This window comes from Schistocerca piceifrons, chromosome 11 (genome assembly GCF_021461385.2).
Source record: "Schistocerca piceifrons isolate TAMUIC-IGC-003096 chromosome 11, iqSchPice1.1, whole genome shotgun sequence".
Classification (NCBI taxonomy): domain Eukaryota; kingdom Metazoa; phylum Arthropoda; class Insecta; order Orthoptera; family Acrididae; genus Schistocerca; species Schistocerca piceifrons.
In genome coordinates this window covers 50,154,099-50,179,206 of record NC_060148.1, presented here as the reverse complement: position 1 = coordinate 50,179,206, position 25,108 = coordinate 50,154,099, and the positions used below count along the sequence as shown (strand labels likewise).

At 44.5% G+C, this 25,108-nt stretch overlaps 1 protein-coding gene across 1 annotated transcript in view; it reads left to right on the top strand.

Moving 5' to 3' along the window:
• The first annotated feature begins 15,431 nt into the window (after positions 1–15,431).
• LOC124720402 (actin-binding Rho-activating protein-like) overlaps positions 15,432–25,108 on the top strand; it is a 193,365-nt gene continuing 183,688 nt past the window's right edge. The window contains exon 1 of the mRNA XM_047245740.1: positions 15,432–15,631. Coding sequence (XP_047101696.1) covers positions 15,584–15,631 — 48 coding nt within the window. The 5' untranslated portion in view covers positions 15,432–15,583. The remainder of the gene's footprint in view (positions 15,632–25,108) is intronic.

Sequence of the window (25,108 nt, the reverse complement as noted above, 5' to 3'; positions counted from 1 at the left end):
ATTCGAACCTGCGACCGTAGCAGTCGCGCGGTTCCAGACTGAAGCACCTAGAACCGCTCGGCCACCGCGGCCGGCGAACAAGCTCATTTTACGGTCATCATTTGGCATCCTGTATGAAAAATTACTTGCACAACAAAATCATCGTCCTGTTTCATTACGTAAAACGTAGATAGTAGTATTGTACTTTCAGAATGCGACGTCGCTGCTTCGGCTCTGCAAAGGGACACAAAAGTACGAGAGCATCTCCGCATAACACACAGGACGAATTCCTATGCGGCCGCTCACAGAGTCGGTTCAAGGGCGGACTGGTTTCATTATCGCAAAACTCGGGTGGGAAAACGTAGCCGGTTATGATGTACGCCCTTTACAGGACCATGTACGGACTCCCCAGCTAAACTGAGACTCTTCTGGAGGTTTAGTACAAGTGGGGAGTTCCAGAAAATTTTACGACTCCCGGCCACAGACGTGCATACAACGGACGTAGTAGCCGATCCTGGAGCTGTCGCCATGGTGTGCGGACATTTGCCACGCCGGACATCTGCCACGATTTTACCTGCTCCGAATGGTTGGGTCCTTTGTCTCCCCCCCCCCCCCCCCTCCTCCTTATCGCATACTGAGCCTTTCCGCTGGTTTACTTAACATACAACGAGAATCTCTTTGGATTTTCCGCCACATTTCTAGAGAGACTTTCGTTGTGGAAACTATTAAATGTATCTCGCATTGAAGTCCGCACCAAATTTCGAGCCTCAGTAAAACCTCCCCAACCTTGGAGATTTTCCGTTCGTTTAAATTATACTTGCCTTTTCCAGTGCTCCTGAAGCAGCTTTCTGTCGTGTTTTGTCTACCATGGGGGATCAGTTCCGTATCTTATTAATTTATTTGGTATAAATCTCTCGAGTGCTGTTGATACTATTTCTTTGAACTTAAGACACATATGGTCTTCACTTACATAGTTTGGAAGGAATGGAGACTATCTCTTAGAATGTTTACTTGCTTTTATAAGTAGATCTCGCGTATAGTTTTGGTGAATTTCTTTGCTACAGAATTGAGCCTCGCTACGACTGTGTGTTCGCTAATCCCTGTACCCGTCGTGATGTTCAAGATTATTTTCGCTAAGAGTTCAAGTGTGTTTTCGTAGCCATTTACAATTTGAATGACCTCGTGAACTAATTGTTAAAAATAATTTTTTAAAAAGCATTTAGAACAGTTACGGAAGTTGTTTTATATCTACAATGTCGTCTGGAAATGTATCTTTGTCAACATACGGAAGGTAGATTGAAGTCACTGCCAACTACAATTGTATGAGTAGCGTACCTGTTTGTGACGAGACTCAAGTTTTCTTTGAAATGTTCAGCAACTGTTTCATCTGAGACCGGGGGTCGGTAGAAGGAGCCAGTTATTAATTTATTCCGGCTGTGGAATATAAGCTCCGCCCACACTAAGTCACAGCAACTACCTGCTTCAATGTCGCTTGTGAACTCAAACACACATTACATTATTTTTCCTTACGTTGTGCTTCTCGTTTCTGTTGTAGTGCAGATCATTACAATTACGGCTTTTCCCTCCAAAACTTAGGATGCTTTCTCTGTGACCCTATAAATACCAGAGCTAAACAATGTAGAACAACAACGTACGTTACAACCATAGCATTCTGTATTACTTCATTTCCATATTTCTAACATTTTAAAATTGTACGTCGACTTTACATGACATGTCAATCATAGATGTTCTTATCCCTGTTTGTGAACGTACTTTCAGTCATGTTTTGGACATTGTCGCGCTATGCTATATTAACTAATGTTTCGCCGCAAGGGATGTCGCATTTTAGAGAGTATATTAATATGGAGTACGTCGTTCTTTTCACACATTCTTATTTCCTTATTGTCTTTTGTGCATGCAGTTGTAGTAATTAAAGTAGGCACAAATGCAGTGATTAAAAAGAAATGATTGGTGTACATTCGCATTCTCGTTACATCGTTCCTTTCTTGTTGCTCCCATGACTATTGACTGTTGTAGTGGGACGCGAAATTGAGGCGTCACCCATCCACCAGTGTCAGCCCAGTTTGCAGGTGAATATAAATTTGATTTAGTGTTTTGTTTATGTATTTTGTAATATTTGTAATGTTTGTGAATTATCTAAAGTTTTGTATTTATTTTTATGTTTCATGTACGGTGGAACGGAGACAGCAACTTCACTGCCGGGACCAGAGGGAAAATTGCTGGCCACTATACGTCGCGTGTCGACAGCCAAAGAGCAACAGAAGATCCTGAAACCGAGTTGTTGCGTCCTGCTTCTAAAAACTGAAAAAAATAAGAATTTGTAATGTTTCTACAACAATGACGTCATAGAAAGTTTAATCATGTTCTAAATGTTCAGTCCTATCTTGTCAAGGCTCATGTTCACGTCTATATGTAGTATATATGGAGATAATAAACTAGTGTATACTGCTAAAGTTTAAATACGTGTTCCGATAATTTACTTACGAAGAATTATATTAAGGATGAAGTATTACTGATGTATTTGACAAGATTATTAATTTTTGACAACGTTCATCGCGAGTTTGAGTCTTAAAAGTTTATTCAATGTGGCTTTAATGTTTATTAAAGCAGATAACTTGCATTAATACAATTTCTGAGTAGAAACAAACGACATCTACATTGAAAAAGCTTGCGCAGACCAATTGGACTAAGTGACGTAATTCTGCGCATACGGCTCAAATGCTGATGTTTCAATTACTTTCGTTCAAAAATCATTCAGAGACAACTTTAAAAAGAATTTAAATAATTTTGATGTGTTTTGTAACTGACGTAGGTGATGAAGTCTGCATATGGTCATATGTCAAAAGAAAATCATTTATACAAAACTTGCGTCGTTTCTATCGCAATCACTAGGCATGAAAGGAAGCTAGCGTACAGACAGAGGGATATATATATATATATATATATATATATATATATATATATATATATATATATATATATATACAGGGTGTTACAAAAAGGTACGGCCAAACTTTCAGGAAACATTCCTCACACACAAAGAAAGAAAATATGTTATTTGGACATGTGTCCGGAAACGCTTACTTTCCATGTTAGAGCTCACTTTATTACTTCTCTTCAAATCACATTAATCATGGAATGGAAACACACAGCAACAGAACGTACCAGCGTGACTTCAAACACTTTGTTACAGGAAATGTTCAAAATGTCCTCCGTTAGCGAGGATACATGCATCCACCCTCCATCGCATGGAATACCTGATGCGCTGATGCAGCCCTGGAAATGGCGTATTGTATCACAGCCGTCCACAATACGAGCACCAAGAGTCTCTACATTTGGTACCGGGGTTGCGTAGACGAGAGCTTTCAAATGCCTCCTTAAATGAAAGCCGAGAGGGTTGAGGAGAGAGTGGGGGCCACGGAACTGGTCCGCCTCTACCAATCCGTCGGTCACCGAATCTGTTGTCGAGAAGCGTACGAAATACTTCCACTGAAATGTGCATGAACCACATGTTGTGTCGTACTTGTAAAGGCACATGTTCTAGCAGCTCAAGTACAGTATCCCGTATGAAACCATGGTAACGTGCTCCATTGAGCGTAGGTAGAAGAACATGTGGCCCAATCGAGACATCACCAACAATGCCTGCCCTAACGTTCACAGAAAATCTGTGTTGATGACGTGATTGCACAATTGCGTGCGGATTCTCGTCAGCCCACACATGCTGATTGTGAAAATTTACAATCTGGTCACGTCGGAATGAAGCCTCATCCGTAAAGAGAACATTTGCATTGAAATGAGGATTGACACATTGTCGGATGAACCACTCGTAGAAGTGTACCCGTGGAGGCCAATCAGCTGCTGATAGTGCCTGCACACGCTGTACACGGTACGGCAACAACTGGTTCTCCCGTAGCACTCTCCATACAGTGACGTGGTCAACGTTACCTTCTACAGCAGCAACTTCTCTGACGCTGACATTAGGGTTATCGTCTACTGCACGAAGAATTGCCTCGTCCATTGCAGGTGTCGTCGTCGTTCTAGGTCTTCCCCAGTCGCGAGTCGTAGGCTGGAATGTTCCGTCCTCCCTAAGACGCCGATCAATTGCTTCGAACGTCTTCCTGTCGGGACACCTTCGTTCTGGAAATACGTCTCGATACAAACGTACCGCGCCACGGCTATTGCCCCGTGCAAATCCGTACATCAAATGGGTATCTGCCAACTCCGCATTTGTAAACATTGCACTGACTGCAAAACCACGTTCGTGATGAACACTAACCTGTTGATGCTACGTACTGATGTGCTCGATGCTAGTACTGTAGAGCAATGAGTCGCATGTCAACACAAGCACCCAAGTCAACATTACCTTCCTTCAATTGGGCCAACTGGCAGTGACTCGAGGAAGTACAGTACATACTGACGAAACTAAAATGAGCTCTAACATGGAAATTAAGCTTTTCCGGACACATGTCCACATAACGTCTTTTCTTTATTTGTGTGTGAGGAATGTTTCCTGAAAGTTTGGCCGCACGCTTTTGTAACACCCTGTATACACATATACTTGGCAGAACTAATTACATACTGACTTTATCGTCGGTATTGCTTTCGTTTCCCAAAAGTTATAAATATTTTGATTTCGGAAAAGAAGCTGTGTATTTGGCCAAGTTGTGGAAGAAGAAGGTCCCTTACATACTGGTTGTATCGAGTAAGATGTGGAGACGGTGGTTTGAAAGCGGACAGAAGATGTATGAGGAAGAGCGTCCCTTACCTGAGAGATCGCTACCTGGCGAAGGGGCAAGTGTGGCAAATGTCCGGCGTGGCAAATGTCTGGCGTGGCAAAGTCCGGCGTGGCAAATGTCCGTCGTGGCAACTTTCCGGCGTGGCAAATGTCCGCTGTGGCAAATGTCCAGCGTGGCAAATGTCCGGCGTGGCAAATGTCCGGCGTGGCAAATGTCCGGCATTCAACTACGAGAGCATCTCCACATGCCACAGAGGACGAATTCCTATGCGGCCGCGCACTGAGTTGGTTCAACGGCGGACTGGTGTCATTATCGCAAAACTCGTGTAGCGGGACTTTGAATTTCGCCGCGCTACACTCGTTCCCTCAGATATAAATTATACCGTCGCAGTGGTATGAGAGCTCGACAGCAGAGAAAATACTAAAATTGTAACTTTTTTTTGTTTTCTATCCTCTTTTTGTCTCTCGAGTGCGGAAGCTTAATGCAGACGTAAAAAACTTATTAGCTAGTCTTGATCTGATTAAGACGAAAAAACTTATTAACGTGTAGACATATTGTGGAAGTTGTTATGAAATTCGGAGGACGGAAGTAACAACGTAAAATAAATTGCATTCAGTGTCAAGATGATTTTGATGTGTATAAATTAGTGATTCCTGGACGATTGCAAGATTTCGGAGCAGCTACTACTTTTCATGCAGAAAGGAAGTAGGAGATTTTTGAAGACCTGGACGCCGCACGAAAGGAGACATGTTAACACGGTAAAGGATGAACTCTTATCTACGCCATTTCCCCCTGTTAATCACATTTTGTTATTCTCTGTTCTTTTCAAATAATTTTTGTGGTGGATATTGGTTTGACTTTTGCTCAGAAACGGCACAAAGACCACCCCAACAATAGCTTTTCCGAATCACGAAGTCCGATAAATTTTCTGTAACACGAAGTCCGATTTGCATTTCGTTCTTTCCCTTTTTCACGGTCACTAACGATTTTAAAACCCACTTTTTATTCACCATTTGTTACCACATTTTGAACCTTTTCTTTTCTTCTCTTTTTCTTTCTTGTTAACCACTAGACTCGGGTGGGAAAACGTGGCCGGTTATGCTGGACGTCCTTTTATAGCACCATGTACGGACTCCCCCGCTGAACTGAGACACTTCTGGAGGTTCAGTACGAGTGGGGAGTGACCCGCGGCGCGGCTCTCGGGCGCAGGACGCTATCGATGACTCCTCTGGTTCTAGGTTGGCACTATGTGCGATGGCGAGCGCCTCCTGTCGGAGCGGCTCCTAACGAGGGAGGGAGTCTGGGGCGGACAGCAGGGGAGAACAGACATTGCGGCCGCACCCTGTATGATCTCATTCCTTTCCCCCATCTGCTCCTATTCCTCGAACATATCCGCATCCTCTACACCTCCCGCCGTCTTGAACCCCCTCACCCCCTGGTTGCTCCTCTCCTCTCCCATCCCCGCCCACTGCCACGTCTTCACCTTTGTGTCCCCCCTACCCTCCATCTCTACACCCTCCATCTCCTTTCCCAAGGTGGCTTCCGTCAACTCCCTCTCCCGGACGATGCCCTCTCTCCCTCCATTTATCCTTCCTATAAACTCTGATCCTCACTCCCCCTCCTTTCCTCTGTCCTTTCCCTGGGCTCCCTCTTCCCCCCCCCCCTTCTGTCCTGTTTTCTCCTCACTAAACCTCTCCCTACCTCCCTTCTCCCCCCCAAGTCCTTTTGTATTCCCCTCCTCTGCCTACCCCACTCCCTGTCGCGTCTGCCCCCCACCCCTCTTATGGGTCCTCGTCCTCCATCAGCTCCTTTCCCGGTTCCCCCCCTTCGCTTTTCCTCTCCTTTCCCCCTTGTTTATTTTCCCATCATCTGGTTTCCCCCCACCTGCTCTCGGCTGTGGTATGTCACATTTGCCGACGTTTTAGTGCAGTGTTCCAGTGACTGTACAGTGTTGTTTGTCTTTCTCGTGTTGCGAACAGAAACCATGCTGTCGCTAGGTGTGAATTTTATGTCTTCTGCGAACAGAATCCAGACTGTCGCCGTGTTTTTTAATTGTCTGTCTATTGTTTTACCTGTCTACTTCGTATGTATTTTATTAGCATCATCATCCCTCTGTTGTTTGTTTTAAGTTCCACGATTTCTTTTCGCCATGTTACTCTTTAAGTCTCCGATTTTATCGCCTGTTTTTCATTATTTGTTCTCTTGAACTTTCTCGTAAAATCTGTAGGCTGAAGAGCGGCATACTAAGCTGCTGCCAGCCCGCCCCCTTCGGGGGGAATTGAAATTCAATAAAGAAAAAATAAAAAACAACAAAAAAAAACGCACTCTGAGGCGACGAGAGAAGAGTTGTCGTCCACGGCCGAGAAGGGAGCGTCGAGCAAGGCGGCAGTCAGCATCGCTCTCCGGGGGACAGAGAGTTGCGGCAGTCCAGCGACCAGACACCAGCTCCGGGAGCAGTGCTCCCGGTTTGTGGACGTGGCGCGGGTCGTATTTTGGCGCAGTATAGTTTGCTCGGTACGCATCTGCTGTTCCCTTATGCCCACTTGTGGTGTTCTGTCCGTATGTGCACTGAAAAGGTTACGCTCCGGCTGGAACAGTGGCTTGTGCTTTACGTTCGTGCACCCTGACTCATTTGTTTTGCTGCACGTAGCTGTAATTTCAGAGATTTTTTTTTTTTCGTCGCGATTGTCTTAGCACGGTGGTGCCTAGTACCCGAGAACAAGACAGCTAACGTGTGACCTGTTGTTTTGGGTTTTGGAGTCCTGTTTGGGCAACCTAGTTATCACGCACACAAATGTATTGCTGCCGACTGAGGTTAGCCCTAATCTTGTGAAACCAGTGTGCGATTTGCAGGGGGGGATGGGGGGATTTCCCCCCCCCCCCACCCTCTGCATCAGACCATCCCCTCCTCTGGTTTTAGTTTACGTATCCCAACCTGGGATGTTTATTTCCCACGCACTGGAGTAAAACTTTACGTATAATGTAAATTTGTGCAGCCGAACACTGGAAGTTTTTAATAAGTCTTACTATTAACACTATTAATATATTTCAGTTTTCTATCATCAGAATAAGTACAACTGTTCACAAATGTGCTTCTACGTTTTGAATTCCCCTCGTATATCTGTACCCGCATGTAGAAGATTTTGTAAATAAGCTTTACCTATAACGTACTTTTAAAGATATAACAAGGGATGGCTTTTCTGACAATGCATACGTTCAGTAGTGAGTTTCGGCATTAACATCTATTTATAAATAGCTGTTTAACCATGCGTAACACCACAGTCCAAGCTAGTAACATATACAGGGTTATTACAAATGATTGAAGCGATTTCACAGCTCTACAATAACTTTATTATTTGATCTGGCCGCGTGGCAGCTGCCTTACCCCTTTCCAACAGGTACGGGGTGCTTCCTAGTGGTGATGACATCGTTTCCGAGCCACCACAGGATGCCTCGCCTGTTGGGCCAGTGGCCGATTCTCCGGCAAGGTCCCGACAGTCACAGAGGGCGGGCCTATTAGTTATAGGGAGCTCCAACGTTAGGCGGGTTATGGAGCCCCTCAGGAAAATAGCGGGTAGGTCGGGGAAGAATGCCAGTGTGCACTCGGTGTGCTTGCCGGGGGGTCTCGTCCGTAACGTGGAGGAGGCCCTTCCGGCAGCTATTGAACGCACTGGGTGTGACCGGCTGCAGATAGTAGCACATGTCGGAACGAATGACGCCTGCCGCTTGGGTTCTGAGGCCATCCTTGGTTCCTTCCGGCGGCTGGCTGATTTGGTGAAGACAACCAGCATCGCACGCGGAGTGCAAGCTGAGCTTAATATCTGCAGCATAGTGCCCAGAGTCGATCGCGGTCCTCTGGTTTGGAGCCGTGTGGAGGGTCTAAACCAGAGGCTCAGACGACTCTGCGACTATAATGGTTGCAAATTCATCGACCTCCGTTATTGGGTGGAGAACTGTAGGGCCCCCCTAGACAGGTCAGGCGTGCACTACACACCGGAAGCAGCTACTAGGGTAGCAGAGTACGTGTGGCGTGCACACGGGGGTTTTTTAGGTTAGAGGGACCCCCCCCCCCCCTTGGGCGAAACGATAAAATACCTGACGGCTTACCAGAGAGGACATTATCATCATTGATAAAGAACGTCCGTCCTCAGAGACCAAAAACAGGAAAAGTTAATGTAATATTGGTAAACTGCAGGAGTATCCAGGGCAAGGTTCCTGAATTAGTATCTCTTATTGAAGGAAATAGTGCGCATATAGTATTAGGAACGGAAAGTTGGTTAAAACCGGAAGTGAACAGTAACGAAATCCTAGACACAGAATGGAATATATACCGCAAGGATAGGATAAACGCCAATGGTGGAGGAGTATTTATAGCAGTAAAGAATTCAATAATATCCAGTGAAGTTATTAGCGAATGCGAATGTGAAATAATCTGGGTTAAGCTAAGTATCAAAGGTGGGTCAGATATGATAGTCGGATGCTTCTATAGACCACCTGCATCAGCAACCGTAGTAGTTGAGCGCCTCAGAGAGAACCTGCAGAACGTCGTGAAGAAGTTTCGTGATCATACTATTGTAATAGGGGGAGACTTCAATCTACCAGGTATAGAATGGGATAGTCACACAATCAGAACTGGAGCCAGGGACAGAGACTCTTGCGACATTATCCTGACTGCCTTGTCCGAGAATTACTTCGAGCAGATAGTTAGAGAACCAACTCGTGAAGCTAACGTTTTAGACCTCATAGCAACAAATAGACCGGAACTTTTCGACTCCGTGAATGTAGAAGAGGGTATCAGTGATCATAAGTCAGTGGTTGCATCAATGACTACAAGTGTAAATGGCAAGAAAGGAAGGAAAATATATTTGCTTAACAAGAGTGATAGGGCACAAATCGCAGAATATCTGAGTGACCACCATCAAACGTTCATTTCTGAGGAAGAGGATGTGGAACAAAAATGGAAAAAATTCAGAAACATCGTCCAGTACGCCTTAGATAAGTTCGTACCGACTAAGGTCCAAAGCGAGGGGAAAGATCCACCGTGGTATAACAATCATGTACGAAAGGTACTACGGAAACAAAGAAAGCTTCATCGTAGGTTTAAGAGTAGTCGAATCATAGCTGATAAGGAAAAGCTGAACGAAGCGAAAAAGAGCGTAAAGAGAGCAATGAGAGAAGCATTCAACGAATTCGAACATAAAACATTGGCAAACAATCTAAACAAGAACCCTAAAAAGTTTTGGTCATATGTAAAATCGGTAAGCGGATCTAAATCCCCTATTCAGTCACTCGTTGACCACGATGGCACCGAAACAGAAGACGACCGAAGAAAGGCAGAAATACTGAATTCAGTGTTCCGAAACTGTTTCACTGCGGAAAATCGTAACACGGTCCCTGACTTCAGCCGTCGCACGGACGCCAAAATGGAAAATATTGAAATAAACGATATCGGAATTGAAAAACAACTGCTATCACTTAGTAGCGGAAAAGCATCCGGACCAGACGAGATACCCTTAAGATTCTACAGTGATTATGCTAAAGAACTTGCCCCCTTTCTATCAGCAATTTATCGTAGATCGCTGGAAGAACGTAAAGTACCTAGCGACTGGAAGAAAGCGCAGGTCGTTCCCATTTTCAAGAAGGGTCATAAATCAGATGCGAATAATTATAGGCCTATTTCGCTTACGTCAATCTGTTGTAGAATAATGGAACATGTTTTGTGTTCTCGTATTATGACGTTCTTAGATAATACAAATCTCCTTCATCATAACCAACATGGATTCCGCAAACAGAGATCATGTGAAACTCAGCTCGCCCTATTTGCCCAAGAAATTCACAGTGCCGTAGACACTGGCGAGCAGATTGATGCCGTATTCCTGGACTTCAGGAAGGCATTTGATACGGTTCCGCACTTACGTTTAGTGAAAAAAATACGAGCTTACGGAATATCGGACCAGGTTTGTGATTGGATTCAGGATTTCCTAGAAGAAAGAACACAACATGTCATTCTTAACGGTTCAAAATCTGCAGATGTAGAGGTAATTTCGGGAGTACCGCAAGGAAGCGTGATAGGACCTTTATTGTTTACAATATACATAAATGACTTAGTTGACAACATCGGTAGCTCCGTGAGGCTATTTGCAGATGACACGGTTGTCTACAAGAAAGTAGCAACATCAGAAGACTCGTACGTACTCCAGGAAGACCTGCAGAGGATTAATGCATGGTGCGACAGCTGGCAGCTTTCCCTAAACGTAGATAAATGTAATATAATGCGCATACATAGGGGCAGAAATCCATTCCAGTACGATTATGCCATAGGTGGTAAATCATTGGAAGCGGTAACGACCGTAAAATACTTAGGAGTTACTATCCGGAGCGATCTGAAGTGGAATGATCACATAAAACAAATAGTGGGAAAAGCAGGCGCCAGGTTGAGATTCATAGGAAGAATTCTAAGAAAATGTGACTCATCGACGAAAGAAGTAGCTTACAAAACGCTTGTTCGTCCGATTCTTGAGTATTGCTCATCAGTATGGGACCCTTACCAGGTTGGATTAATAGAAGAGATAGACATGATCCAGCGAAAAGCAGCGCGATTCGTCATGGGGACATTTAGTCAGCGCGAGAGCGTTACGGAGATGCTGAACAAGCTCCAGTGGCGGACACTTCAAGAAAGGCGTTACGCAATACGGAGAGGTTTATTATCGAAATTACGAGAGAGCACATTCCGGGAAGAGATGGGCAACATATTACTACCGCCCACATATATCTCGCGTAATGATCACAACGAAAAGATCCGAGAAATTAGAGCAAATACGGAGACTTACAAGCAGTCGTTCTTCCCACGCACAATTCGTGAATGGAACAGGGAAGGGGGGATCAGATAGTGGTACAATAAGTACCCTCCGCCACACACCGTAAGGTGGCTCGCGGAGTATAGATGTAGATGTAGATGTAGATATTTTCACAATGCTTTGCACACACATACAAAAACTCTAAAAGTTTTTTTAGGCATTCACAAATGTTCGATATGTGCCCCTTTAGTGATTCGGCAGACATCAAGCCGATAATCAAGTTTCTCCCACACTCGGCGCAGCATGTCCCCATCAATGAGTTCGAAAGCATCGTTGATGCGAGCTCGCAGTTGTGGCACGTTTCTTGGTAGAGGAGGTTTAAACACTGAATCTTTCACATAACCCCACAGAAAGAAATCGCATGGGGTTAAGTCGGGAGAGCGTGGAGACCATGACATGAATTGCTGATCATGATCTCCACTACGACCGATCCATCGGTTTTCCAATCTCCTGTTTAAGAAATGCCGAACATCATGATGGAAGTGCGGTGGAGCACCATCTTGTTGAAAGATGAAGTCGGTGCTGTCGGTCTCCAGTTGTGGCATGAGCCAATTTTCCGTGGGCTACGCGTGAAACTTCCCCGCACGCGTTCAACCGTTTCTTCGCTCACTGGAGGCCGACCCGTTGATATCCCCTTACAGAGGCATCCAGAAGCTTTAAACTGCTTATACCATCGGCGAATGGAGTTAGCAGTTGGTGGATCTTTGTTGAACTTCGTCCTGAAGTGTCGTTGCACTGTTATGACTGACTGATGTGAGTGCATTTCAAGCACGACATACGCTTTCTCGGCTCCTGTCGCCATTTTGTCTCACTGCGCTCTCGAGCGCTCTGGCGGCAGAAACCTGAAGTGCGGCTTCAGCCGAACAAAACTTTATGAATTTTTCTACGTATCTGTAGTGTGTCGTGACCATATGTCAATGAATGGCGCTACAGTGAATTTATGAAATCGCTTCAATCATTTGTAATAGCCCTGCATAATTCTACTAACCCCCTAAGACATCCCCCCCCCCCCCCCCCCCCACTGGCAGAAGCACAAATCGCACTCTGTGTGAAACTGAGCTTTCAGTGACTGGCTCGTGTGCAAATTAATTAATTTAACCTTTGTGGTGTGTTTTTGCTTTAAACGGTGAATTTCTCGTCATTCATTTGTGTATGTTTCGCCGTTAATAACTGTAAGATAGGAAGGTCTTGAAGGGCTTGCGTATCGTGACTGTATTTTTGGCAACTGTTTAATTTGATTTCTTCTTTATCGGTCTGGTGAAAACTTATGCCAAGTTTACTAATTTCCGTCTGTTGTCCGGAAGTATGTTTGAAGGTAAATCCGTGGGTAAATCTTTACTGGACCCAACTGTTAACTGGTCTTGCGTTGAACTAATGCCATTCTTAAATCGTTTCTTGTGTGCTATAAATTGTATTACCATAGACAAGGAGACAGGGCACATTCTGTGGTCGAGGGGTAGGCACGGTTGCTGCTTTGCGCGTGGAGTCTTGTCGCTCGCTATCATTCCCCGCGTTAGTACGGGCGGCGTGGGATTTGTTTGCCGCTAGTCAGCTGTGCCTGCTCCCGCTTCAGGGTGTGCCGTGTTTCGTAAGGCGTGCGCCGACTTTCAATCACTGTTACTCCTGTGCTGCTGTCGGTCGCTTACCGAAACGTTAGCCTGTTTTGGCACGACGGCCACTGGGCCGTGACGATGTCGGTTGATGAAAAGCGGTGGGGCAGTCGTCCGCTCTGAGTCGCTTGGACTTGGCAGTTACCTTCTGTTTTTTTTTTTTTTTTTTTTTTTGGTCATCAGTCTACTGACTGGTTTGATGCGGCCCGCCACGAATTCCTTTCCTGTGCTAACCTCTTCATCTCAGAGTAGCACTTGCAACCTACGTCCTCAATTATTTGCTTGACGTATTCCAATCTCTGTCTTCCTCTACAGTTTTTGCCCGCTACAGCTCCCTCTAGTACCACTGAAGTCATTCCCTCATTTCTTAGCAGATGTCCTATCATCCTGTCCCTTCTCCTTATCAGTGTTTTACACATATTCCCTTCCTCTCCGATTCTGCGTAGAACCTCCTCATTCCTTACCTTATCAGTCCACCTAATTTTCAACATTCGTCTATAGCACCACATCTGAAATGCTTCGATTCTCTTCTGTTCCGGTTTTCCCACAATCCATGTTTCACTATCATAGAATGCTGTACTCCAGACGTACATCCTCAGAAATTTCTTCCTCAAATTAAGGCCAGTATTTGATATTAGTAGACTTCTCTTGGCCAGAAATGCCTTTTTTGCCATAGCGAGTCTGCTTTTGATGTCCTCATTGCTCCGTCCGTCATTGGTTATTTTACTCCCTAGGTAGCAGAATTCCTTAACTTCATTGACTTCGTGACCATCAATCCTGATGTTAAGTTTCTCACTGTTCTCATGTCTACTACTTCTCATTACCTTCGTCTTTCTCCGATTTACTCTCAAACCATACTGTGTACTCATTAGACTGTTCATTCCGTTCAGCAGATCATTTAATTCTTCTTCACTTTCACTCAGGATAGCAGTGTCATCAGCGAATCGTATCATTGATATCCTTTCACCTTGTATTTTAATTCCACTCCTGAACCTTTCTTTTATTTCCATCATTGCTTCCTCGATGTACAGATTGAAGAGTAGGGGCGAAAGGCTACAGCCTTGTCTTATACCGTTCTTAATACGAGCACTTCGTTCTTGATCGTCCTACTCGTATTATTCCCTCTTGGTTGTTGTACATATTGTATATGACCCGTCTCTCCCTATAGCTTACCCCAACTTTTTTCAGACTCTCGAGCAGCTTGCACCATTTTATATTGTCGAACGCTTTTTCCAGGTCGACAAATCCTATGAAAGTGTCTGGTTAACCAGATCAAACTTGTTTATTTGCTGTAAATTCCTAAGTAGTTTGTGAGAAAAGTTGTAGCTCAGCTGTTCATGATTTTACACAATTCAAGCATTTTGGTAAGGCATTTTCCTATCTATGTTTCATTTAAATGAGAATTATTTATTGGAGTTATTCACCTGTTGAAGCTTAACATAGCTTTCATGGTTTTAATTTAAGCATTCTTGTAAAGCAGTCCTTTATCTACGTTTTATTGATTGGTAATTCTTCATCGGTGTTATTCACTGGTTGAAGGTCAACATATGTTTGTAACCAAGTTTATACGTCCTTGCTTAATTCAGATTTGTTAAGAGCCTTTATTGCTGGAAGATCATTAAAGCTTGGCTGCTTGTAATTGTGAATACTGTTGTCTATGTTGTGGGATAACCTTCCACTTCCACAGCAAAGCTGTCCTATCAACCAGTACAGGGAGTTCCAGCAAATTTCACGATTGCCGGTCGCAGACGTGCGTACAACGGACGTAGCCGATGCTCGAGCTGTCGCGATGAGAGTAGCAGGTATCTTTAGCCGCCGCGCCGCACCTCGCCTAACATGGCGGTCCTTATTAATTTGGGCGAATAAGCGTAGGCGCACGCGAAGCGCGCTAAATGCGGTCGGCGAGTGTAGAGTCCGCGCGGTTAGTTAACCGGCGAAGCGTCCGGAAGTTCGCGGCTCGGCGCGTCAACGTCGCTTCTCCGTTCATTAGGGCGGCTGCGCCTGCAGCGGCGCGGAGCGTGGTATTTATAGACGCCGCCCGGTGGAGTGGAGTGGGGGCACCCAGTCTCGCATTGTGCGCGCTGCTATAACACGGCCGGCAGATTAGAGTAAGTGTGGGGGGGGGGAGAGGGGGGGAAGGGAAGACCTCGTGGCGTGAGGGGAGCGGAGGGGAAAGGGGGGGGGGGGGAGTGTTTTTTCGGGCAGCCGTCCCGCGCCGCATTTAACTCGCGGCAGCTGTGGTCAAAACAGACACGGCGCAGCACACACTGGCGGTACACCTGCTGCAGGTCCGTGCGGGGGGTGTAGCTTGTTAGTGTGCGTCACACCTGCGCCGAGGCAGCGGCTGGAGTCTCCAGAGGCCGCTGAAGACGAGCGAGTCATGGACGACGACGAACACCACCCGGAGCTGGAGAACATGGCGCGCTTGGTGAGTCGTCATCGTTTCCGTTCATTAACCCTTAACCCTTTCGCGAGCCGTGGGAATCGTGCTTCCCACTACAGTGAACACGCTCCTAGTGAAACCTTCCCGACTCCACTATATCTCTTTTGTTACTACGCAACCTTCCCTTTTACAATAAACTGTGAAACCTTTCCTTAGGATTTCTATCTCTTGCTTAATAATAACAAATGAAATCTTCCCTTTGAAATTTATTCTCTTTCTCAATCTCCGCATACAAATTTAATTGCTGCTTATTAAAAGTGATTTTCTGATTATTTCGACGAAACATAGAATCTGTCGTCGTCGTGTGGTCCTCAGTCGTTATCTGCAATAACCCAAAACTGATCCTTACCTTTTTTACTGTTACTGGATCGCCATCTGACTGCTACATCGAACTGCGACATGAATATACTTACTCTGTTTTACTATACTCTATTAGCTGCTGGTGGACTTTCATAATAAGTGGCTGTATTTATTACCAAAGCTGACGTTATTCTTTAATAGCAAAGTTGACGTTATTCTTTAATTAATTTGACTGAAGTTACGTAATTCATAGTTAAACTTTTTCTTGACAACAATAAAATTTTGCAAAGTTTTACGTTGATGGTTTTTGGGATGGATTATAATTAGGAATGCAGTATAGCTGGCAAAAGTTAATTATATTCTGAATGAAATGATTTTACAAATATTCAAATGGGACTTACTTTTTGCCATAATCTTACAACTAGCAATGCGCAAACATACCTTCAGTAGTCTTGAGTTTCTCAAAAAATTAATTCAATAATATTAGTTCCTCTTATTATAATAGTTAGTTGATGTCTCTGTACATCCGTTTATAATCTCTTGTAAATCACAGCTGGTCGCTGGCAGGCACACCACTCCTCTCAACCTCTCGCTTCAGACCTATCGTTTCACTTCTCGCTTACTACTGACATCCTACGAACGCTAAAGTGCGGTCCCTCCTGCCAACAATGCTTTCTGGTGCAGAAAATCCCTGCTACCATTACAAAATCTATCAATGCGCGGTCTTTCGCGCTCTTTTCTTAAAATGTATCCGTACGCGGTTTCTCCCTTCCTTTTTAAAGTTATATCAACAATACTTTGGTGCAGATATTCCCTGCTACCACAATTATTTCCAACATGACAAATATTAATTATTCCTACTTAATCCTATTGATATAATATAAACATCTTTCATAAATTGTGGTTTGGCAATAGACAATAGAAATATACACATCTTACACTAGTCCCATGGGATTCACAGTTCCCTCCTCTTTACGGTGCTACCACCTAGTGAACGGTATGGGGTACTACTTCCAATGCGAAGCTCCCGCCGTTCCTGCTGTACCTTCGCGCAGAGGCACTGTGTAGCTGAGGGTTGCTCTGTAGAGGAGCCTTTAAGTGCTGTTTGCGTGACATTTTGTGATTTTTTTTTCCCTCAAAGCTGTAGTATGAGGTAAATACTTCTGATTTACACAAATTTATGAAGGAAAACGAAAATTGCAAAGAGGAGAATTCCCGTTTGAAACAAAAGGAGCCATTAATGCAGTGAAATGGATGGATAACCGTCCAGTCACTTTCCTGTCCTCAATTCATGACCCATGAGAAACAGCCACAGTGAAAAGGAAAAACAAGGATGGTACTAGCACAGAGATTTCTCGTCCTGAAATTGTTGCCGAATACAAGAAAATAGTGGGTGGTGTCGATAAGTTTGATCAATTACGAGAAAGGTATGCTATTGGCAGACGTTCTGTAAAATGGTGGCACAGAGTATTTTATTTCCTGGTGGACGTTGCTGCAGTAAACAGTTTTATCCTGTGGAAAATAAGTGAAAGAGAAGGTTGACAGCATGATCAGCTCACATACAGGGCCCATCAATCGAGATCACTGGCTTCCCATGCCAAAAAAGGCGTGGACAAAAACCTTTCTGGCAAAAAGGGGTAAAGTACCTGAAGGTTTTCATCATGTGGCTGTAGGGGAGCATCGACCCATTTTAGGAGAAACCAACTGGACGTGCCATCACTGTAGTACCAAAGCTGCGGAAAAGAGCACTCGCTGTGTTTGTACATATTGTCAAATACCACTTTGCATAGACCCATGTTTCAGAAGCTTTCATGGCAAGTAAGAGAAGTAAATTTATCAAATAAATATGACATATATTGAAAAAATTGTTTTTGTCATTTAAGTCCAAGGAAGGGCAGTGGGAAGAATACTTCCCATCTTTTTGTGTGACCTCACTTTCACAGTTGGAGCAAATTTGATATTCTGTATGATAAATATACCTATCTGTTAACTACTGTCTGCTCTCCATTCATTAAAAAAAAACTACTCAATAATTTTGCCCACGAAAGGGTTAATCACGAGGTGTGGTCCCTCAGACCGCGCGAAAGTTTTCGAACTCGTTATTCTCCAAGGTCAGTTCTGGCGGAATACTACCGGGTGATCAAAAAGTCAGTATAATTTTGAAAACTGAATAAATCACGGAATAATGTGGATAGAGAAGTACAAATTGACACACATGCTTGGAATGACATGGGGTTTTAGTAGAACCAAAAAAAATACGAACGTTCAAAAATGTCCGACAGATGGTGCTTCATCTGATCAGAATAGCATAACAAAGTAAGACAAAGTAAAAGATGGTGTTCTTTACAGGAAATGCTCAAAGTGTCCACCATCATTCCTCGACAATAGCTGTAGTCGAGGAATAATGTTGTGAACAGCACTGTAAAGCATGTCCGGAGTTATGGTGAGGCACTGTTGTCTTTCAGCATCCCTAGAGATGTCGGTCGATCACGATACACTTGCGACTTCAGGTAACACCAAAGCCAATAATCGCACGGACTGAGGTCTGGGGACCTGGGAGGCCAAGCATGACGAAAGTGGCGGCTGAGCACACGATCATCACCAAACGACAAACGCAAGGGATTTTTCACGCGTCTAGCAATATGGGGTGGAGCGCCTGGTTCTAATAAAACCCCATGTCATTCCAAAAATGTGTGTCAATTTTTACCTCTCTATCTACATTATTCCGTGGTTTATTAACTTTTCAAATTTATACTGACTTTTTGATCACCCGGTACTTTACTCCCCCTACCCTACTTAAATTGCCCACTCTACAATATTTTGTTCAAATATGGCTCTGAACACTATGGGGCATAACTTCTGAGGTCATGAGTCGCATAGAACTTAGAACTACTTAAACCTAACTAAGGACACCACACACATCCATGCCCGACGCAGGATTCGAACCTGCGACCGCAGCGGTCTCGCGGTTCCAGACTGTAGCACCTAGAACCGCACGGCCACTCCGGCCGGCAATATTTTGTTGTTGGTTGCCTTATCGACTTCTTTCCTCGTTACTAACACATGGTACTGACACGTGTAGAGTTATCCTAGACTCCGGCTCGTGAACTACACTCCTGGAAAATGAAATAAGAACACCGTGAATTCATTGTCCCAGGAAGGGGAAACTTTATTGACACATTCCTGGGGTCAGATACATCACATGATCACACTGACAGAACCACAGGCACATAGACACAGGCAACAGAGCATGCACAATGTCGGCACTAGTACAGTGTACATCCACCTTTCGCAGCAATGCAGGCTGCTATTCTCCCATGGAGACGATCGTAGAGATGCTGGATGTAGTCGTGTGGAACGGATTGCCATGCCATTTCCACCTGGCGCCTCAGTTGGACCAGCGTTCGTGCTGGACGTGCAGACCGCGTGAGTCGACGCTTCATCCAGTCCCAAACATGCTCAATGGGGGACAGATCCGGAGATCTTGCTGGCCAGGGTAGTTGACTTACACCTTCTAGAGCACGTTGGGTGGCACGGGATACATGCGGACGTGCATTGTCCTGTTGGAACAGCAAGTTCCCTTGCCGGTCTAGGAATGGTAGAACGATGGGTTCGATGACAGTTTGGATGTACCGTGCACTATTCAGTGTCCCCTCGACGATCACCAGTGGTGTATGGCCAGTGTAGGAGATCGCTCCCCACACCATGATGCCGGGTGTTGGCCCTGTGTGCCTCGGTCGTATGCAGTCCCGATTGTGGCGCTCACCTGCACGGCGCCAAACACGCATACGACCATCATTGGCACCAAGGCAGAAGCGACTCTCATCGCTGAAGACGACACGTCTCCATTCATCCCTCCATTCACGCCTGTCGCGACACCACTGGAGGCGGGCTGCACGATGTTGGGGCGTGAGCGGAAGACGGCCTAACGGTGTGCGGGACCGTAGCCCAGCTTCATGGAGATGGTTGCGAATGGTCCTCGCCGATACCCCAGGAGCAACAGTGTCCCTAATTTGCTGGGAAGTGGCGGTGCGGTCCCCTACGGCACTGCGTAGGATCCTACGGTCTTGGCGTGCATCCGTGCGTCACTGCGGTCCGGTCCCAGGTCGACGGGCACGTGCACCTTCCGCCGACCACTGGCGACAACATCGATGTACTGTGGAGACCTGACGCCCCACGTGTTGAGCAATTCGGCGGTACGTCCACCCGGCCTCCCGCATGCCCACTATACGCCCTCGCTCAAAGTCCGTCAACTGCACATACGGTTCACGTCCACGCTGTCGCGGCATGCTACCAGTGTTAAAGACTGCGATGGAGCTCCGTATGCCACGGCAAACTGGCTGACACTGACGGCGGCGGTGCACAAATGCTGCGCAGCTAGCGCCATTCGACGGCCAACACCGCGGTTCCTGGTGTGTCCGCTGTGCCGTGCGTGTGATCATCGCTTGTACAGCCCTCTCGCAGTGTCCGGAGCAAGTATGGTGGGTCTGACACACCGGTGTCAATGTGTTCTTTTTTCCATTTCCAGGAGTGTATGTACATATTTCCTTCAGCAGAGCATAAAATGTGTTCACAGGAACGTGTCAGTTTTAACGATCGTAAATTTGATTAAATTGTTAAGTGGTGGGTGGAGGAAGAGGACAGTGATATAGTTAAAAAAATAGATGCAAACGACGACGATTGTACAGTAGAGAATGATCACAGTTCCGCTAATGGAGAATCATTCAGAGGACCTTTCTGTTTCTCCAATAAAATACTTAAAGTGTTAGTTAAAATCAAATGTGATGTGACTGGCGACAAGGAAAAATAAAGATCTCAGAATCCAATGTCGCGGCCGGCCGGTGTGGCCGAGCGGTTCTAGGCGCTACAGTCTGGAACCGCGCGACCGCTACGGTAGCAGGTCCGAAGCCTGCCTCGGGCATGGATGTGTGTGGTGTCCTTAGGTTAGTTAGGTTTAAGTAGTTCTTAGTTCTAGGGGACTGATGACCTTAGAAGTTAAGTCCCATAGTGCTCAGAGCCATTTTGAAAGTGGAAAAGCGTGATGCCAGCAATCTCTCTGGCAGACTTGTTACATTTTTAACTGTTCTGCCAAAAAACAATCGCAGTCCTTGGTTTGCTGTCCCCACAACATTATCTATGTGATCGTTTCAACTTATTCGTAATGGTGATTCTTAAATATGTAGTTGAATATATAGCCTTTAGATCTGCGTGATTTATCATGTACCCGAAATTTAGCAGATTCCTTTTGGTAATCCTGTGACTGAGTTCACACTTTTCATAATTTAGTCAACTTCCATTTTCCGCACCATAGAGATGTTGTTGCTGCAGTCTACAGTCCAGAGACGGGTTTGATGCAGCTCTCCATGCTACTCTATCCTGTGCAAGCCTCTTCATCTCCCAGTACCTACTGCAGAACTACATCCTTCTCAATCTGCTCTTGGTCCCCCTCTATGATTTTTACCCTCCACGCTTCCCTCTAGAACTAAATTTCTTCTAGTCAAGTTGTGCTACAAATTCCTCTTCTCCCCAATCCTATTCAGTACCTCCTCATTACTTATGTGATCTAAAAAACAAATCTTCAGCATTCTTCTGTAGCACCACATTTCGAAAGCTTCTATTCTCTTCTTGTCTAAACTATTTATCGTCCATGTTTCACTTCCATATGTGGCTACACTACACACAAATATTTTCAGAAACGACTTCCTGATACTTAACTCTATACTCGATGTTAACAAATTTCTCTTCTTCAGAAACGCTTTCCTTGCCATACCCAGTCTACGTTTTATGTCCTCCCTACTTCGACCATCATCAGCTATTTTGCTCCACAAATAGCAAAACTCATCTACTGCTTTAAGTGTGTCATTTCCTTAATCAAATTTCCTCAGCATCACTCGACTTAATCCGACTACATTCCATTATCCTAGTTTTACTCCTGTTGATGTTCATCTTATAGCCTTCTTTCAAGACACTGTCCATTCCGTTCAACTAATTTTGCAAGTCCTTTGCTGTCTCTGACAGGATTACAATGTCATCGGCGAACCTCAAAGTTTTTATTTTTCTCCATAGATTTTAATTTCTAATCCAAATTGTTCTTTTGTTTTCTTTACTGCTTGGTCAATATACAGATTGAATAATATAGGCAACAACCCTGTCTCACTCCCTTCCCAACCACAGCTTCCCTTTCGTACCCCTCGACTCATAACTGCCATCTGGTTTCTGTACAAATTATAAATAGCCTTTCACTCGCTGTATTTGACCCCTGCCACCATCAGAATTTGAAAGAGAATATTCTAGTCAACATTGTCAAAAGCTTTCTCTAAGTCTACAAATCTCAGAAACGTAGGTTTGCCTTTCCTTAATCCATCTTTTAAGGTAAGTAGGGTCAGTATTGCCTTGTGTGTTTCAATCAAACATTTCTGCGGAATCCAAACTGATCTTCCCCAAGGTTAGCTTCTACCAGTTTTTCCATTCGTCTTAAAGAATTCGTGTTACTATTTTGCAGCCATGACTGATTAGACTGATAGTTTGGTTATTTTCACACCTATCAAACCTGCTTTCTTCGGGATTGGAATTATTATATTCTTCTTGACGTCTGAGGGTATTTCGCCTGTGTCATACATCTTGCTCACCAGATGGTAGATTTTGGTCATGGGATGCTCTCCCAAGGCTATCAATAGTTCTAATGGAATGTCTTCTCCTGGGGCCTCATTTCGACATAGGTCTTTAAGTGCTCTGTCAAATTCTTCACACAGAATCATATCTCCCATTTCATCTTCATCCACGCCCTCTTCCATTTCCATAATATTGCCCTCGAGTACATCGCCCTTGTATAAACTATATACTCCTTCAACCTTTCTGCCTACCCTTTTTTGCTTAGGACATGTTTTCCATCTGAGCTCTTTATATTCATACAGGTGGTTCTCTTTCCTCCAAACGTCTCTTTAATTTTCCTGTAGGCAGTATCTATCTTACCCCTAGTGATATATGCCTCTACGTCCTTGCAGTTGTCCTCTAGTCATCCCTGCTTAGCCATTTTGCACCTCCCGTCGATCTCATTTTTGAGGTACATTGTCTAAATCATTTTTGAATTCATTTTGATCCTCTGATGGCTTTGAGACGGTAAGGGACTATACCGACTACAAATAATCTAAGAGGGCTGCTCATACTATGTGGTTTATGTAGATCAGGAAGAGCAGATGGACTATAACACTTCAAAGGGGAACGACAGATATTACTTATGTCCAACTCGATGACCCTCCGTCAATTATTACGGACTCTGCCCCCTCTGACAGGAAATCACGAATCCAATGGCTCAACTAGGATGACGTTCCATAGCCAATCAATTTGCTGAGAAGTCGGTTGTGAGAAACGCCTTCTAGAAATCTAGAAATACGGAATCCCCTCTCGATAGCGCTTATTACTTCGTGGGGATAGAAAGCTAGTTGCGTTTCACAAGAATCACGTTTTCCGAATTCATGTGGACTGTTTGTCTATAAGTCATTTTCTGCTAGGTAATTCAGAGTGCTCGAGCACAGTGTGTGTTCTAAAATCCTACCGCAAGTCGGCGTTAGCGATATGGGTGTAGTTTGCCGGATTGCTCCTGTCTACTTTCTTGGGTATTGCTATGACCTGTGCAACTTTCCAGTCTTTCAGTGCGGATCTTTCGACGAGCTAGCGGTTGTACGTGACTACTATGAAAGGAGCTGTTATATCAGCATACTCTGAGGTAGACATGCTGCTGTACAGTAAGGACCGAAAGCTTTGCATTTATTAACCTGGTATTTTACACCTATCGACTTCTGTTCCGCATGTTGGCAGTTTTTCTTGATCCATATTCTCAGATAATTACTTCGTCTTCTTTGGTGCAGGAATTACAAAATTCTGTTTCTAGTAACTCTGCTTTAGTGAAATCACCAATATTATCACACACAGTGAAAGTGAAACGTCCCCTTAGAAAAATTTATTGAATTACTGTGCTGGTAAACCCCTTACGTTATTTGTTTTTCAAACAGCTGAGCAGAACTGAACGTACTCAGACATTTCACTCTTTACTTATTCTGATCAACACTAAACTGACACACAATATTTTTAGCGCAACGCAATCTGACTTTCAATAATCCCTACAAAAGAATGGCCTTGACTAACAATAACCTATATCTTTCATGAATCACTTACCTCACAAAAATCTTCATTACTTGAACCACTGCAATACAGCGAGTTCCAATACTGCCAGCTAAATAAAAGATTCTAACTGCTGAAGGCACCAACTACCGATAGGCATAGTTATCAAGTGAAAGATTCTGATAAAGAACAAAAAAATGGTTCAAATGGCTCTGAGCACTATGGGACTCAACATCTTAGGTCATAAGTCCCCTAGAACTTAGAACTACTTAAACCTAACTAACCTAAGGACATCATACACACCCATGCCCAAGGCAGGATTCGAACCTGCGACCGTAGCAGTCTCGCGGTTCCGGACTGCAGCGCCAGAACCGCTAGACCACCGCGGCCGGCGATAAAGAACAAACAATGTATTTACCTTAATAGTGTTCAATAGTCATAATACAAATATAGCAGTTCATGACATCCAGTCTTACAAATTTACTCTGATGGACACAAGTCCAGATCATTCGCTCTCAAAACTCCGCCATCTCTCTCCCCACATCCACCACTGCTGGCGGCTCACCTCCAGCTGCGCAACGCTACGCGCTGTTAACAGCCAACTGCTCAACACTACAATAGCGACTATTTCAACAATGCCCACCAGCCACAGACTGCACACAGCACAGCCAGTGATTTTCATACAGAGCGCTAGGTGAGGTTACCAACATAAAAACCTAAACAGCCTACTTACAAAAGTATTTTCTGCACTTTTCCGCTGGCAGGGGCGGATCCTGGATCTCGGGTGGGGGGGAATCTTTTTGTACCTGTCTTCCAAAAAATTAATTCCAAATAAAACCATTAATACTCTATACGCGCGCGCTGTGTGTTTAACGAAATAACTTACTGTATTACCTAAAACATATTCTTCAAATACGACATGTGCACTTGAAAAACTCTGTGTATGTCTGCTAATGTAAAATAATCTATAAAAATGATAATGTTCATTTGTTTCCATACTTAAATCTTCGAAATTAGTTGACCATTTGCTTTCATTTGACA